This window comes from Musca domestica, unplaced genomic scaffold (assembly GCF_030504385.1).
Source record: "Musca domestica strain aabys unplaced genomic scaffold, Musca_domestica.polishedcontigs.V.1.1 1, whole genome shotgun sequence".
NCBI lineage: Eukaryota > Metazoa > Arthropoda > Insecta > Diptera > Muscidae > Musca > Musca domestica.
The window spans coordinates 14,527,266-14,544,153 of record NW_026712114.1 but is presented as its reverse complement, the minus strand read 5'-3'; the positions used below and the strand labels follow the sequence as shown (position 1 = coordinate 14,544,153).

Below are 16,888 nucleotides of genomic sequence, written 5' to 3'. Positions count from 1 at the left end.
GTTTCTTGTAATTTTGCCTATACCAAAATTTTTATCTGTATATGATGAAGCATGAAAATGGAATACTTCAGTTGACAATATGTGGTAACTCACGCATATTTTAACATTTTCTTAAAATTATCATATATTTCATACAAAGTGAAGAAAGAAAGAAAAATACGATATAGTTATATAATTTAAATTTAGGACCGAAATGGACAATATTGGCCCATTCCTTCGGAACCTACTCCATAAAGAGTCAACAATTCGAATAAACCTAACACAAATCAAAATATATTTAAATAAGCGAACATTGGCTGATGGTACATATCTGTCGGCAAAACGCACTGATACTTTTTAACTTGTTTTTTTTTTTACAATATTTTCTTCAAATACAGGGTGAGATAAAAAAACTGCAACAAAGTCAAGCGCCATAATTTTTATTATTTTTTTTTTTAATTTTAAAAAATGTCGAAAATAGCATTACATTTTAGAATAAGTTTAGATTTGTTCGAATTGGTCACCTTTGGCACGAATTATGGCCTTCAAATGGCCAATGAAACAGCCACACACTGCCCGAATGTTATTCTGCGATATTTTGGCCCATTCCCGGCGAAGCGCTTGCTTGAGGTAATCGACCAAAATAGCCCAGACACAATAGTCCAACGGATTAGTATCCTGAGATTTTGGTGGCCATTGTGCGTTGGAAATGAAGCGAGGAAGCTCATATTGTAACCATTTTTGGGTGGCGTGTCATTCCTGTTGGAAATATATTCGCGATAATAAAATATTTTCGCGATAATATTCGGCGTTTATTCTAATGCCACGGTCGATTAATACGAGCGGAGAGCGACCATCGGCTGTTATGGCGGCCCACATTATCATTATGGCCGGCGCTTGAGTTCTGGCAAGTAACCTCTTTGGCAAGTAAACACGATCATTTTGTTTATTTACAAACTGCTGGACAACGAATGTTTTCTCATCGGAGAAAACCAAATTCGGCAGTTCACTACGTTCGGCCAAGCGAAGCAACTCTTCAGCTCTTTTGAGTCTATTTTCTTTCTGATGCGGTGTAAGTTCTTGCACTTTTTGAAATTTCAATGGCTTTACCCAGTGTTTATTTGTCAATAATTGCCGAATGGAATATTGCAATACGTTCAGCTCAAGAGCCGTTTTTCGGCCACTACGATAAAGTCGCGTCTTTACTTTTCGAACCATTTCTGCTGATCTTGCTTTTTTCTTCAGTACACCTCCTTGACGTCGAGCTACGCTCCCAGTATTACGGTAACGAGCGATGGTACAAGACACAAATGATTTATTCACATTTAAATGCTGGAGTGTTCTAACGATAGCCACTTGTGGTTGAATTCAATCACGAATGACTTTTTTTCTGGAAAATTCTCACCAAAATGCTTTTGTACGCTTGTAAACAATATAATGATCGAATAATTTTAACAGCCGTCTGACGAGTGGCTTGGAGTCTGCAGTCTGAAGTTGGTTGCATTTTTTTTTTTTCATTTCACCCTGTATTTTGAAATTCAGATTTTCATTCTTGTGTACGTTTTACAAACTTCGATGAAGTTTAACCCTTAAGGAATCCTTCAAATATTTTCAAATATTTATAAATTCCAGTGATATATATAAGATTTAGATTTTTGATGTATTATGGAACCCATAGTAGAAATGTGATACATGTAATGATTTGAACGAATTACTGCTCAATAATTCAGAGGATCAACAGAATATATTAACATTAAACGAAATGTTATTAATAAACTTGCATACACTCTCAATTACACCGAAAAAAATACACTCACTCGAACTCAAAAATAATACAACAAAGGAAACTGATAGACATTAAATATGTAAAAAGATCTACAAATTAAAAAAAGAAGAAATGTGAAAATTTATTAAAAAAAAAGACACACACATACACAAACACTCTCACAGAAAATTAAACTTAAAAGGAAAACCATGGAGAGTTGAAAATGTGTTAATAATAAAAATTTTAGTAAAATCCAAAAAAAAAAAAGAAAGCATTTAAACTATATCTATGTTAGACGTTAATAAATTTTTTAAAACTTTTCGTTGTCTTTTTTGCTTGCATTTACAATTTTCTAAACATCACTGCCATTAATCCAAAGTTTAACGCCTCCATTGCCCGTTCGCACGGGCAAATATCTTTTCGACCAAGCAGCAGCATTTAAAGCATTCATCTTTGCATTACCCGTTGTTATTTTCTGGCAATTCATGCTGGTAGTAGTGGCACTGCGTGCACTGGCTGTACCAGTCGCGGCATTGGGATAAGGATACAAAGCATACCAATTAGCCGATGAAGAAGTATGGCAATCGAGCAAGGGCAATAGTACATCGCCTAGTTGGAGGGAGGGGAAATTTTGTTTTTTAAAATTGAATTTTCCATTTTTAAAGGACAAGAAAGAGCTAATGTTTGAATTTGAATTTTTTGGAATAGAAAAAATATCAGTTAGAAATGTAGGGTGAAGGTAGGTAGACATCAGATAGTTACAAAGAAGTGAGAGGTGTAGAAAAATTAGTTTTTGTTTTGGCCATGTTCACAGAGAGAGACAGGATTTTAAGGTAGCTACATAAAAATGCTTATTAGGTCATTGTTAAGGACATGGCATCTTTTGTAAGAGTGATTTAAGGTTAAATGCCTCATATACACAATATGAAGTGGAAGAAGTCTACATATATCTACTTCTATCTCTAGCTACAAATGTTATTTTATTTATGTGGATTGGTTAATGCAGGGGGAAAATTGTCTATACGTTATTTATATTTAAGGGTTTGTGGTGAGAATGACAAATGTTATTTTTATTACATGTTGGGAGATTTTTTTTGTTAGCAGTTAGTCGAAGATTGAATTCAATAAGATACGTATAATATTCTGCATGTCCTTGGGGGAATTAATTTCTTTCTAATGTGTGGCATTTCAATATCTCTATATACATTTTTCGAGGAACTCCTAATCCTTAAAGCAATATCAATGAATTTTCCTACGAAAATTTTAACAGAAGATTAATTTTCAATAAATCTGTCAAAAGTGATAGGTATTAAGGCATGTGCTATTATTATTTTGTAATTTTATATTTCCTTTGAAGATTTTTAATCCTACAAAAGCTGTGCGTGAAGTGGTGTGTATGACACGCTATCACTCACCTTATAATTGACAACTGCAGTGATTGATTATCGTACTTGTTCATAGCAAAAGCAATCATAATATCAAGCTAATTGAATTAAATTTTGAGCCATTGAAACTTTTATATACAGATAATATGAGATAGTAGTCAATATTCATTTTGTTTACTTTTAAAAGGTCTTATAAAAGATGCCTGTCGAATTCGAGGCGGGAATCATTTTCGTAAGTATTGTCCTGATTGGATGTACGTTTTAATGTTTTCAGAGCAATTTTTTTGCTGCGAGTGGTTGCGTTTCGAGGATTGTTTCGGATATTTTGAACCCATGTGGTGTCTAACAACGAAGCTCTCAGAATTGCAATTTAGAAATATTATCTTTTCCATGTAAATTGTACCCAAAATGCAAGAAAAGCAAAGTTTTCGGAGAAGACCCGGCAATGCCTACCAAATTTTGCACATGGTAGACCGGTGAATAATGTAGCTAAACCTATCAAAATACCGAATATAGGGAGGTACCATTATATGGGGGATCTACCAAAACGTGGACCTGCACAGACAATTTTCTGTCATAGGCTGTAATATTCATTACGAAATTAAAATACCAAATTTGAAATCATTCCTTCCTTCATTAAAATCATCAAAATACCGAATATCGGGAGGTACCGTTATATGGGGACTATACGAAGACGTGGACCTGCATACACAATTTTCTGTTTTAGGCTGAAATCGCCAAAATACCGAATATAGGGAGGTATGGGGCCTATACGAAGACCTGGACCTGCACAGACAATTTTCTGGCATAGACTGTAGTATCCATTACGAAGTCTAAATACGAAATTTCAAACAATTTCTGTGAATATTGTACTTAAAATATAGGAAGGTACCGTTATGTGGAGACTATAAAGAGGCGTGGGCCTGCATTACTCCGGTGAGTAATGTCCCAAAAATCGGAAAAAAGAGTGGGGGGTGTACCACCGTTGTATCTGGGTTATACTGTATCCTGGACCTATTTGGACAGGAGGTAAAATGCTTAGAAAGAACTTCTAGTATGGATTTTAAGACAATTCCATTAAATATTGTAGCTAAAATCGTCAATATTCCGAATATAAGGAGGTACCGTTATATGGGGGATATACCATATCGTGGACCTATGTTGACAATACTCTTTCAGAAAGAATACCTTTCGGGGCTACCTTTTTATGGAGGCTTCGAACTTGACCTGTCTGCAGGCAAAAGACTGATCTGTGCAAAATTTTAGCTTCCTATCTTCATTCGCTTTGACTTTAGCGTGATTACAAAAGACGGACGGACGATGAGTTACAATCATAATGACGAACTTAATATAACCTCCATATTATGTATGGTGCAGGGTAAAAAAATCGGAATTAAAGTCTCTGGGTAATTTCCTTCCAAATGTTGAGTTTGGGAATCAATTACCCAATATACAGACACACTAACAGGGTAATAATTTTCCTTCCTATAAAACCTCAATTAAAAACGTTCTCCAATGTCGAAGAAACAACGGATTTCGTCCGTGTAAAATCCTTATTTCGATGAGGCACATTTTGGACGTATCAAATGATATATACCCTCTGTAACCATATACAGGCTGTGATGAAAAAACTGCAACCAACTTCAGACTGCTGTCATTTCTAAGCCACTCGTCCGACAGCTGTTAAAATTATTCCAGTGACAGCTCAATAATAAATAAATAATAAATGTGAATAAATCTCGTTACTGTGATACTGGTAGCGTAGCCCGACGTCAAGGAAGTGGACGGAAGAAAACGTCAACATCAGCAGAGATGGTTCGAAAAGTAAAGAAGCGACTTGATCGGAACCCGCGTCGCAGTGGTCAAAAAATGGCTAGTGAGCTGAACATATCGCAATATTCCATTCGGAAAATATTGAAAAATGAGCTCGGGGTAAAGCCATTGAAATTCCAAAAAGTGTAAACATACAAAATGATCGTGTTAACTTGCCAAAAAGGTCAGCTGAAAATGTGCACCTTCAGTTGGCCACCAGAAATTAAGCGCCAGCCATGGTGATAGTGTGGACCACCATAACAGCCGATGTTCGCTCTCCGCTCGTAATAATCCACCTTGGCATCAGAATAAATGCCGAATATTATCGCGAAAATATTCTGTAGGGTGTATTAATCCTTGGTAACGCAAACATTTTGGCCGCAGACCTTGGACATTACAACAGGACTCAGCACCATCGCACTTAGCACGCGCCACCCCAGAATATTTACAAAATGAGGTTCCATATCCACCTCACAATGGCCAAAAAAAATCTGCGGATACCAATCCGTTGGACTATTGTGTCTGGAGTATTATGGTAAGCAAGGTTGGCACTAAATAATACCAAAGTGTCGATCACCTCAAGCAAGCGCTTCGCCCGGAATGGGCCAAAATACCGTAGAGCAAAATTCGGGCATTCACAGACTGTTCGAAGGCCATAATTCGTGCCAAATTTGATGCTATTTCCGATATGTTTTGCTTTCATTCAATAAATTAAAAAAAAAATGTAAAAATTATGGCTTTGACTCTGTTGCAGTTTTTTTTATTCCACCCTGTATTACAATTATGTCTATTATAAATAATAATAAGTCTATTAAGCCCAACTAAAATATCGAGTACATGCACATATTTTTACGTTAGTTTTCTGAAATTTTCGATATGTTTTTAATATCCTTTTTTATGGAACCTACTTGAAATTTTTGAAACACCTGTGGCTCATGCCTGAAAATATATGTTCATGACAAGTGTGTCAGAATCTCAATGTGAAATTAAATTCCCAGAAAAATTAGGGTTAGCGTACATCAAATTTCCTGCTAATTCTAATGAGCTTATCTCAAATCGGTAGACGGTGAATGCGAGTACTAATAGGAATAATAAGAATATTTCAACGTTGAATTAACACTTTACACATCATGTGATGTGGGGTGCGATAAGCTTTGACCTTTACTTAATTTATACAAGGTATTAATTTGAATTTGAAAATTGCCCTTTAGCACAAATACAGCTCGCTTCCTATATTTTGCAAAACGATACTTCAAACTAGTATGAAAAAAAACTGAATTCCTTGTGGGCTTATTTAGCAGTGTTATTGCATACAACTAACCCTATTTATTTTCCATCGCCCGGGGTCTACTCATGATATGTGAAATGTATTAACAATTGACTTATAATTTCCCCTAAAGCTTTAACAATTAATTAACTCCCTATGTGGGTATTGAAATAAATTGTTTGCAATTTAAAATAAATTTAAAGAGTTTTAAGTTAAGTTTAACGCCACGAACATTGGCCTAAGGGGAGAAAAACATTGCTATGGGCTGGTTTGAAAATTCACAATGAGTTAAAACACAATTTCAATAGAAACCATGGGGATCCACTTTTAAATTATATGGTTTTACGCCTATGCCGAAGGACATATGAATTTAAATAACGTAGGTTCAAATTAATTATAAACATGAAAATATATATAATTTCTAAGAATAACACGCACACACACAGTTGTATGAATATATGCAAAAGTAAACCAAAACAATAACACAGACGCACACACATTAACATTTGTACACTTGATATTCGATGTAATAACTACAAACACACGCTTATGAATGTTTTATCAAATACAAATGAGTATGCACATAAATACATTAAAATGACAAAAAAAAAAAAACGAAATTATGAAACTGAAATGATTCAAGTGCGGCAAGCTTAAACTATAAAATTAAAAATGAAATTTTATACAAAAGCGATTAGCATTTAAAATAGAAATTTTATTCATATATATTTTTTTTTTGTTAAATCAAAAAAAATTTTTTTTTCGTCTAGAAAAAGATAAAAAAAATTCTACTATGGCAACTAATACTACATTCAGCTAATTGTTTATATTTACTACAACAATTTGTGCTTGCAAAAACAATATTCGCTATGGCTACAATTTTTTTAAAATTGATTTTGGTATCCTACCGTTTAGACTCGGCTGGGCGTATTGTATGAAACCTTCAGAGATATAATGATGTTGACTACTCGCCGTACTTGTACTGCAGCGTGGCATCATATTTATGGGTGCTATGCGAGCACGAATTTCTGCAGCTCTTGCCGTGCCCATGGCTGCCTCTTCGTCGTTCAGTTCTTCCTCCTCAATGTACATGGAGGGGACATCGCTGCGGGCGGGTCTGAAAGATAATTAAAATATGGTATTAAGAAAATGAATACAAAAATTTAAATAAAAATAACATAACATTTTTTTATAATTTTTTGGAAGCGAATTTCCCTGATTAAAGTCTAAAAATGCCAAGTTACATTGGAAAAATGTGGGTGCAAGCTTTAAATTCAAAAAATCAATGTTCGTTCCGTTAAATATACAGAGTAAAATGAAAAAACTGCAACCAAATTCAGACTATTGTCATTTCTAAACCACTCGTCCGACAGCTTTAAAAATTATTCTAGTGACAAGCGTACAAAAGCTTTTTATGTGAGCATTTTCCAGAAAAACAGTTATTGGTGATGGAATTTAAACGTCATAGTGTGATTTCTTTATATTTGGCTGGTACACCACAAGTGGCTATCGTTAGAGCACTCCAGCATTTAAATGTGAATAAATCTTTTGTGTCTGGTACCATCTCTCGTTACCGGGATACTGGTAGCGTAGCCCGACATTAAAGAAGTGGATGGAAGAAAACAGCAACATCAGCAGAAATGGTTCAAAAATTTAAGAAGCGACTTCATCGAACCCACGTCGCAATGGCCGAAAATGCCTCGCGAGCTGAACGTATCGCAATATTCCATTCGGCAAATATTGAAAAATGAACTCGGGGTAAAGTCATTAAAGTTCCAAAAAGTCCAAGAACTTACACCGCAACAGAAAGAAAATAGACTCAAAAGAGTTAAAGAGTTGCTTCGCTTGGCCGAAAGTGGTGAACTGCCGAATTTGGTTTTCTCCGATCTGAAAACATTAGTTGTCCAGCAGTTTGTAAACAAACAAAATGATCGCGTTTACTTGCCAAAGAGGCGAGCTGAGATTGTGCACCTTCGGTTGGCCACCAGAACTCAAGCGCCGACCATGGTGATGGTGTGGGCCGCCATAACAGCCGATGGGCGTCCTCCGCTCGTATTAATCGACCGTGGCATCAGAGTAAATGCCGAATGTTGTCTCGAAAATATTCTGGAGGGTGTATTAAATCCTTGGGCACGTAAACATATTCTCCTCAGACCTTGGACATTCCAACAAGACTCAGCACCGCCGCATTCAGCATGCGCCACCCAAGAATGATTTCAAAATGAGGTTCCTCACTTTATTTCCAGCGTTTGAAGGCTATAATCTAAACTTATTCTAAAATTTGATCATATTTCCGAAATTTTTTGCTTTCATTCAATTAAATTTAAAAGTTATGGCGTTTGACTTTCTTGTAGTTTTTTATCTCACCCTGTATATGTTTTGTTAGGTCTAAATTAATTATTATTTAGATGAGTTACAAACGGAATGACGAACTTGGACAACAAAAATGTTTCTGGGAGACATTCTTCATTTTTTCATGATGAAGACGTCATTACAGCCATGAGTAGTGTAGTTTTCAAAACTTCATACAATATACAAAATGTAGACACTTTATGAATTGTCTGTTTAACCTTTTATGTATTTTATGTTATGCTATACATTATTTAAATTTCCCCCACAAACTGATTAATTGATTGTGGATCAACAAACATCTGCATGTATTTGAATAGCTAAGAATCCCCAAGGCATCAGACTAAATTTGAAATATCAGAAATTAAATATATTTCAAATTTCAAATGAAATGTTTCATTGCAACGACGTGAACATGTGTGAGTGTTTGTGAAAAGGTGAATTGGTATTGAATTGCTTCAAGAAATATGTTATATTATTGTTTCCACATTCAAAGTCATTGAAATGATGATAATTGCAAACAATTTGTGCAGACACCTTTCCAAGAATTGTGTCTACCATCTTGATCATAGATTGTATTGAAATTGTAAGGCCAACATTTGGGCAACACATGTATAGATATCATGTCTAAATATTTTATTTAAAAACTTGTTGTATTTCATTGATATGTTGTGTTTGAAATGCGTTTTATGCAACTAGAAAAAATACACGTGGTATTTAAAATAGGTCAATCTTATGTGAAGCAAAAACATTTATTGCTCCAAAGAAATCTAAATAGAGTAGGCAAGTTACACCTCCTCCATACACCTTTAAATTTTTTGATTAAAATTCCTTGTGAATATACACATTTTACAGATGCAGAGTTTTTTAGCAATGTTACAGATAACAGTATGGGGATTATTATGGACGAAGGGGGAAAGCTACAAACGGGAGTCTTTTGGGACAGTTGACTCACCTAATGATTTAAAAACTCCTTCTAAACAAGTCAATATATTCTATAAAATTATCTGTCACAAAATTCTACTATATAAAACACGGCAACAAAGTCAAACGCCATAATATTTACTTTTTTTAAATTTTTTTTTTGAATGAAAGCAAAAAATGTCGGAAATAGCATCAAATTTTAGAATACTTTTTGATTTGTTCGAATTGGTCATCTTTGGCACGAATTGTGGCCTTCAAACGGCCAATGAAATCGTCACACGCTGCCCGAATGTTGCTATGCGTTATTTTGACTCATTCCCGGTAAAGCGCTTGCTTGAGGTGATCGACACTTTGGTATATTTAGTGCCAAAGTCCTGTTGGAATGTCCAAGGTCTGCGGCCAAAATGTTTTCGTGCCCAAGTCCTTAATACGCCCTCCAAAATATTGTCGCGATAGTTTTCGGTATTTATTTTGATGCCACGGTCGATTAATACAAGCGGAGAGCGACCATCGGCTGTTATGGCGGCCCACACCATCACCATGGCCGGCGCTTGAGTTCTGTTGGCCAACCGAAGGTTCACATTTTCAACTGACCTCTTTGGCAAGTAAAAACGATCGTTTTGTTTGTTTACAAACTGCTGGACAACAAATGTTTTCTCATCGGAGACTCGGCCAAGCGAAGCAACTCTTTAGCTCCTTTTAGTCCATTTTCTTTCTGTTGCGGTGTAAGTTTTTGAATTTTTTGGAATTTCATTGACTTCCATTTCGGCCACTGCGACGCGGGTTTCGATTAAGTCGCTTCTTTACTTTTCGAACCACTTCTGCTGATGTTGCTGTTTTCTTCCGTCCATTTCCTTGACGTCGGTCCACGCTACCAGTATCACAGTAATGGGCGATGATACGAGACACAAAAGATTTATTCACATTTCAATGCTGGAGTGCTTTAACGATAGCCATTTGTGGAATAATTTTAACAGCTGCCGATATCCCAGAGGACTCCAAATCGATTTGGAATATGGAAAATTCGAATTGGATTTCTAAATACTCGGTTTTTAGATTGAAATCTTAAGGGCTGATTTACGAAACTCTTTTTGTGAATCGGATCATGGGATGAGAATAAAATCTTGCCTCAGAAGTGATATATTTTTTGTTTGAACATTTTTCTCCCAATTCTAAAATAACTAAAACAAGTAAAAAAGCATTAAGTTCGGCCGGGCCAAACTTTTAATGCGCTCCACCTTAGGGTAAAGTAAACATTAGAAGAAATGTGGCAAAAATCATTAAAATGCCGAATATCGGGAGGTACCGTTATATGGGGGCTATACCAAATCATGGACCCATACATGCAATGTTTCGCCACCGGAGCTGGAACCCATTATGACCAATAAATACCAATTTATAGACAAATCCGTGAAAAAATGTGGCAAAAAAAATTAAAATACCGAATATCGGGAGGTACCTTTATATGGGGGCTATACCAAAACTTGAACCCATACATGCAATATTTTGCCACATGCACAGAGACCCGTTATGACCTACAAATACCAATTTTCAGACAAATCCGTGAAAAAAATGTGTCATAAATCATCAAAATACCGAATATCGGGAGGTACCGTTATGTGGGGACTGTACCAGAACGCGAACCGATATATCTCATTTTCAATACCAACCATCCTAGACACAATACAAATTGCTCTGCTAAATTTGGGCGCTCTACGTCAAATAATGTGGGCTGTATCGTGATTTCAACAGACAGACAGACGGACATCGTTAAATCGACTTAGAATTTTATGCTGATTATAAATATATATTTTATGGGGTCTACGACGAATATTTAAGGATGTTACAAACGGAATGACAAAGTTAATAAAAAAAGTTTCCAAGGTGGAGGGTATAAAAAAAATCTTATCTTTCTTTTTGAATCAGCGATATTTTTGTACAATCCTTACATCATAAACCATTTTTAGTACTTGAACCTATCCAGAATAAGATAACTATATTCGGATAATCATTCTCTTAGAAACCTTTAATGATAAGCAACATTACTATGGATTAATTACATTTGTATTTATATCTTAAAACAACTATATCTAATTAAACAACAACAGCAGGAAAACTTACAACTACAACATGAGAAACCAAATGAACACTTGTTCATCATGGTAATAGTGGGTGTGGGAGTAACTATCTTCCATTCACATCACGTTGGCAAGAGCGAGAGACGGGAGTAACAAAAAATTTATTTCTAATTCATGTTGTTGTTGTTAACATCACAGCTACATCTATTGAGTAATTAATTTAATTAGGCTCATCACATTCTACTGGCCAAGGTATGAAATGGCAATAAATCAAAGAACCAAGAACAACAAAGAATGAGGAGCTAAACAATAAACTACATCAATTTGCCCTGGACATGGACATTCAATGGCTGAAACTACAACAAAGAGAGAGAGAGAGAGAGAGAAAGTCCAACAAAGACTATACCTTGCATTGCAAGCCAACCGTCGTGTTTATTGAATATACGTGAACTACTTGGCAATTTCTTTTTGGCATCCAAGGCAGGGGAAGCCAACTATCTGTGTTAGTTATTCTTCTTTTGCCTTCTTCCCTGCCCTACGTTTATTGCGCAAATAACATTGAATGTTCAATTAAGACATTATATTTAACCAATAAATGGTTAAGTTATTCTTCAATAGCTTCCATAAATCTTTTAAGTTGTTCGATTTTTCTTTTCTAATTTCAGGTTAATTTAAAACAATTGTGTAAATCAATTGCTAAGTCTGGGGATGGGCGGATTTTGAAACATATCGATATTTGTTTTGGGCAATGATTGGTTTTTTTTTGAAGAATGGCACAAGAATGTTTTGGGATTTGAGGGGCTATTTTATTTATACATACTCATATTTTTTAAAAAGTAAATAAATTTCAATTTACGATTGATACAAAAAATCCTCAGTTACTGGATATGATTTTTATACCCTCCACCATAGTATGGAGAGTATATTAAGATTGTCATTCCGTTTGTAACACATCGAAATATACATTTTAGACCTCACAAAATATATACAGGGTTGCACATATTCGACGGACCCATCTGGCAACGCCATAACTTTTGACAGAGATGTCACATCGCTTAATGACATACCGCGTTTGAAGCGTCAGTCCAAGCAGATTTTTACCATGAACCAATACATGCCACGCGAGCGCTCTGAAATAGTTGAAATTTACATTCAACAGAAGAAGTCAATTGTGAAAACTCAACGTGCTTTTAAAACATTAAAAAATTTGAGAAGTGCGCCTTCTAAGAACACCATTAAGCGTTTATACGTTTGACTTCTTCTTGTGGGGATATTTGAAGTCAAAGGTTTACGTTAACAAGCCAAGGACCGTAGAAGAGCTCAAGGACAACATTCGTGAAGAAATAGCCGCTATTCCGGCCAAAATGTTGGCAAAAACGATGGAAAATGCAGCAAAAAGGGCATAATACGTCATCAACGCCAGAGGCGGCCATTTGAGAGATATCATATTCAAAAATTGATGTAAACAAATCTACTTGGAACAAATTAAATAATTAACATTGCCAACCGCCAAATTTTTATTTTTTTCTTTAATTTGAAAAAAAAAAAAACATGGGTCCGTCGAATATGGGCAACCCTGTATATTTATGATCAGCAAAAAATTCTTTGTCGATTTAGCGATGTCTGTGAAAATAGCTCTAGCTTCCGAACGTAATGAAGTAGATTGATAAAATTTTACTCAAATGTGTATTATGTCTGCAGGACTTTTGGTATTGAAAATAGGCCACGTAGGTCCACGTTTTGGTATAGCTCCCATATAACTGTGCCTCCATATTCGGTATCTTGATGATTTTAGCGACATTATTCATCGGATTTGTTTCACATTTGATATTTGAAGTTCGTAGAGGATACTTAATCCTATGACAGAAAATTGTCTGAGCAGGTCCATGCCTTCGTATAGCCCCCATATAACGGAACCTCCCGATATTCGGTATTTTTATGATTTTAGCGACATTGTTTCAAATTTGGTATTTGAAGTTGATAATGAATACTACAGCCTAAGACAGAAAATTGTCTGTGCAGGTCCACGTCTTATATAGCCTTTATAAAACGGTACCTCCCGATATTCAGTATTTTAATGATTTTAGCTACATTATTCGCCGATTTTTTTTAAGTTTCGCTTTTGAATATTGTAATGGCTTATGACAAAAGTTAACTATGCAGATCTATGTCGTCGCATAGACCTTAATATAATAGCTACATTCGGTATTTTTAAGATTTTAACAGAATTTTTAACGGATTTTATTGTTTTTAAGAATTGCCAAACTCATTCCGAATGGTGGAGGGTATTCAAAGTTCGGCCCGGATAAACATACAGTTTTTTACTTGTTTATTAAAGAAAAAATTATGTGTCATTGAGAAACAGTCTTCTTTAAAGAAAAACTCCTGGTTCATTGAGGACCAGTTTTTTCTGTTATAAAGATGGTAGAAATCGGACCATTTCATCTGGTACCTCTGGGATCAAGATATTGAAAAACAAAATGCTCAAAGAAAGTGAAATAGGCATGCTCTTCAAATTTTACACATACAATTATTTTTGCTAACACAAGATCAGTTGTGAAGATAATAACTACAAGGTTGCCCGTATTCGACGGACCTTTGGGCCCATTCCAATCGACGAGACTTGTCCGCAGGCAACATTCTTTGCGTCAATTGAATTTTCGGGAACAAATGCAAATCAATGCGAATAATCCGTTGTAAAGCGGATCGAGCCATGCCCAACTGCTGAGAACGGCGTTTTTGGGATGTTCTTGGGGACCTCTCAACACTGGCTCGTACGGCAGCGATATTCTCGGCCGATCGCCTTGGTCGACTTTTATATGGCCTTTTCGGATTAGAAAGAGCCCTTCCAGTCGAAAATTTTTCGTATAAACGCTTAATGGTGTTCTTAGAAGGCGCACTTCTCACATTTTTAATGTTTTAAAAGCACGTTGAGTTTTCACAATTGACTTCTTCTGTTGAATGTAAATTTCAGAGCGCTCGCGTGGCGTGTATTGGTTCATGGTAAAAATCTGCTTGGACTGACGCTTCAAACTGGCACGTTTGCAATATTTATATTATATTTATTTAGGTTCGATGCGAAATGGACAATATTGGTCCATTTCTTTGGAACCTACTCAAAAGGGGGTGAACTTTTTAAAAAATCATAACAAAAATAAAAAATTATTGAAATGATCGAACACAGGATCGGGGTATACATCTGTCGGCAAAACTGACTGATATTTTTTAACTTGTTTCTATAGAAAAAAAAAACTCAGTCAATGAGGAGCAATTTTTTCTATAGAAAAAAATTCTCTGCCGTTGAGGACCTATATTTTCTATAGAAAAAAATCCTCCGCCACTGAGGACCAATTTTTTCTACAGAGAAATCCGCAGCAACAGGGGAGCACTTCTTTTTGTTTTTTAACCCTAATTTTGTTGAGGCCTTAATATTGAGGCCTTGAACCCATATACAAAGGGAACCCAATATATTGAGATATACATAGTTCGCCCATTGACCTCATGACCTCATTTTTGCCATATTTTACCAAATTTATTTAGTTTAAAGTTACATAGAATACATCTACTTTGTCTCACGTTGATATTTGTGGCTGATTTCTGTTTAAGAAAGTTTTTAACAACTTTTCTCCTTCTTTTTTTTTGTGTGCTCAAGACCGTGACAGCTCATTACAAAGCCAGAAAACGAAATCTATTTGCATAGCCAACATTCATTCCAATTTAAACAACTATACAAAGGGATATTTCATCCATGCTTTCATTCGTTCGTTCTGCCATTTGTCGAGACAACATTAAAAGTGGCAAACACATAGACAGCCAGCCAGCCAGCCAGTCAGTGAGCTAGCAATGAGAATTGCAATTGTAACGACATTCATTTGCTTGCCAACACTCTCCAAAGTCTCATAATTTTCAATCACCATAAAATGTAGTTGTTGCCAAGTCCGGTTTAGTTTAAAATTATTGCCGCATTGCACGGCTAAGCGAAAGCAAGTAGCTGGAATAATAATACAAGTTGGAGGCAAATTCTCCAGAGCAAGCTGTATTGTTAGAGTTACTATTGCCGCCCAGCCAGCCGCCTCCATTGCCTAATATGACACAGTTAGTTGGATATGATAACGACACGGACAATGATGATGATGATGACGATGCGGGCGCAGATTTAATGCTGGTGGGACACGGATTTTAATATTTTCTGGCCTTTTGTCTTTGTGTATGACCGTGTAACGATGGTCTTGATCATGAAATTCACTACTTGGTCTGTTGCAAATAAAACTATTAACGTCTATTTATGGCTATGTAGTTTTCGACTGGCCTTTCGACTGCCTGCCTAGCTTCCAACAAACTTGCTGTCGTCTGCAAATGTTGTTGTCGTTATTGGTCTGATGCTCCAAACAAATTAAAAAGGAAGTTCCGAAAAAAAGTTTCAGTTGCTACTGAACACGGCCCTGCCCACCGCCAGCATTATGCAACAAACACTAAAAGGAAATGAATTAAAATAAAGGAAATTATGCCACACACTTTTGTACAAATGATCAAGTTTATTCCGGACTCGTAACTCTCGTAAAACGTTTCAAGAGAACGGATAATAAAGTTGTAATTAAGATGTACTTCACGGCAGCAGCAACAACACTAGAGGTGGTGCGGGTGTTTGCTTCTTCCCCCACCCCCCTTTTGGGACAACACAACATCATTCTCTGGTTGGTTATGACCATCCATTTTTGAAGGTAAAAACCTTGAAAATCATAACAACCATTTTCACAAATATTTATGGCAAAGGTATGTCAAAAAGGGGGTAAGTAGGGCTTTAAAATTAACTTTCAAATCTACCTAGGTGTTTCATTTCCGGTTTGTCGTAAAATTTTCAATTCCCTGAAACTTTGTCAGGTTAACAATGCCAATAAACTTTTTTATGGCAAAATGGAAGTGTTTTGAAATTAATTGGAACTTTTTATTGTTGTTTTTTTTTATTTTGAGAATTATTGACTAGAATATATTCGCCGTTGGTTTTGATTTTTTATTTCAATATTTTTTAATTGTAATGAATTTAAACAATGGACATTTTTTTCTTTTTTTTCCATCTATCAAATGGCTTATATCTGCAGAAACCAACGTGTTACAGTTTTTGATATAAATCTATGAAAATGCATATTGACTTTATGAAGCATTTCAACACTTTAAATCGTGTTTAATCTTGCACAGAAATGATGCATTGATTTCTGCCAGACCTCCTTAAAATTCACGCTTCGAGAGTGGGAGTTTCATACGTAGTTTACCATTAACTCTTTTGTTTCGTATGGGAGCGCTCTGGAGACACTCTTGTTTGTCAAAACAG

At 35.7% G+C, this 16,888-nt stretch overlaps 1 protein-coding gene across 5 annotated transcripts in view; it reads right to left on the bottom strand.

The window, feature by feature from the left end:
- The window catches only part of LOC101891802 (uncharacterized), a 475,789-nt gene that overhangs the window by 14,969 nt on the left and 443,932 nt on the right, over positions 1–16,888 (bottom strand). For 4 of the 5 annotated variants that reach the window (XM_059119400.1, XM_059119411.1, XM_059119404.1 and 1 more), the window contains exon 17: positions 7,117–7,325. In XM_059119400.1, coding sequence (XP_058975383.1) covers positions 7,117–7,325 — 209 coding nt within the window. Of the gene's footprint in view, positions 1–2,078; positions 2,354–7,116; positions 7,326–16,888 lie in introns of those variants that run through there. The other variant, XM_059119392.1, reaches the window with a different exon arrangement.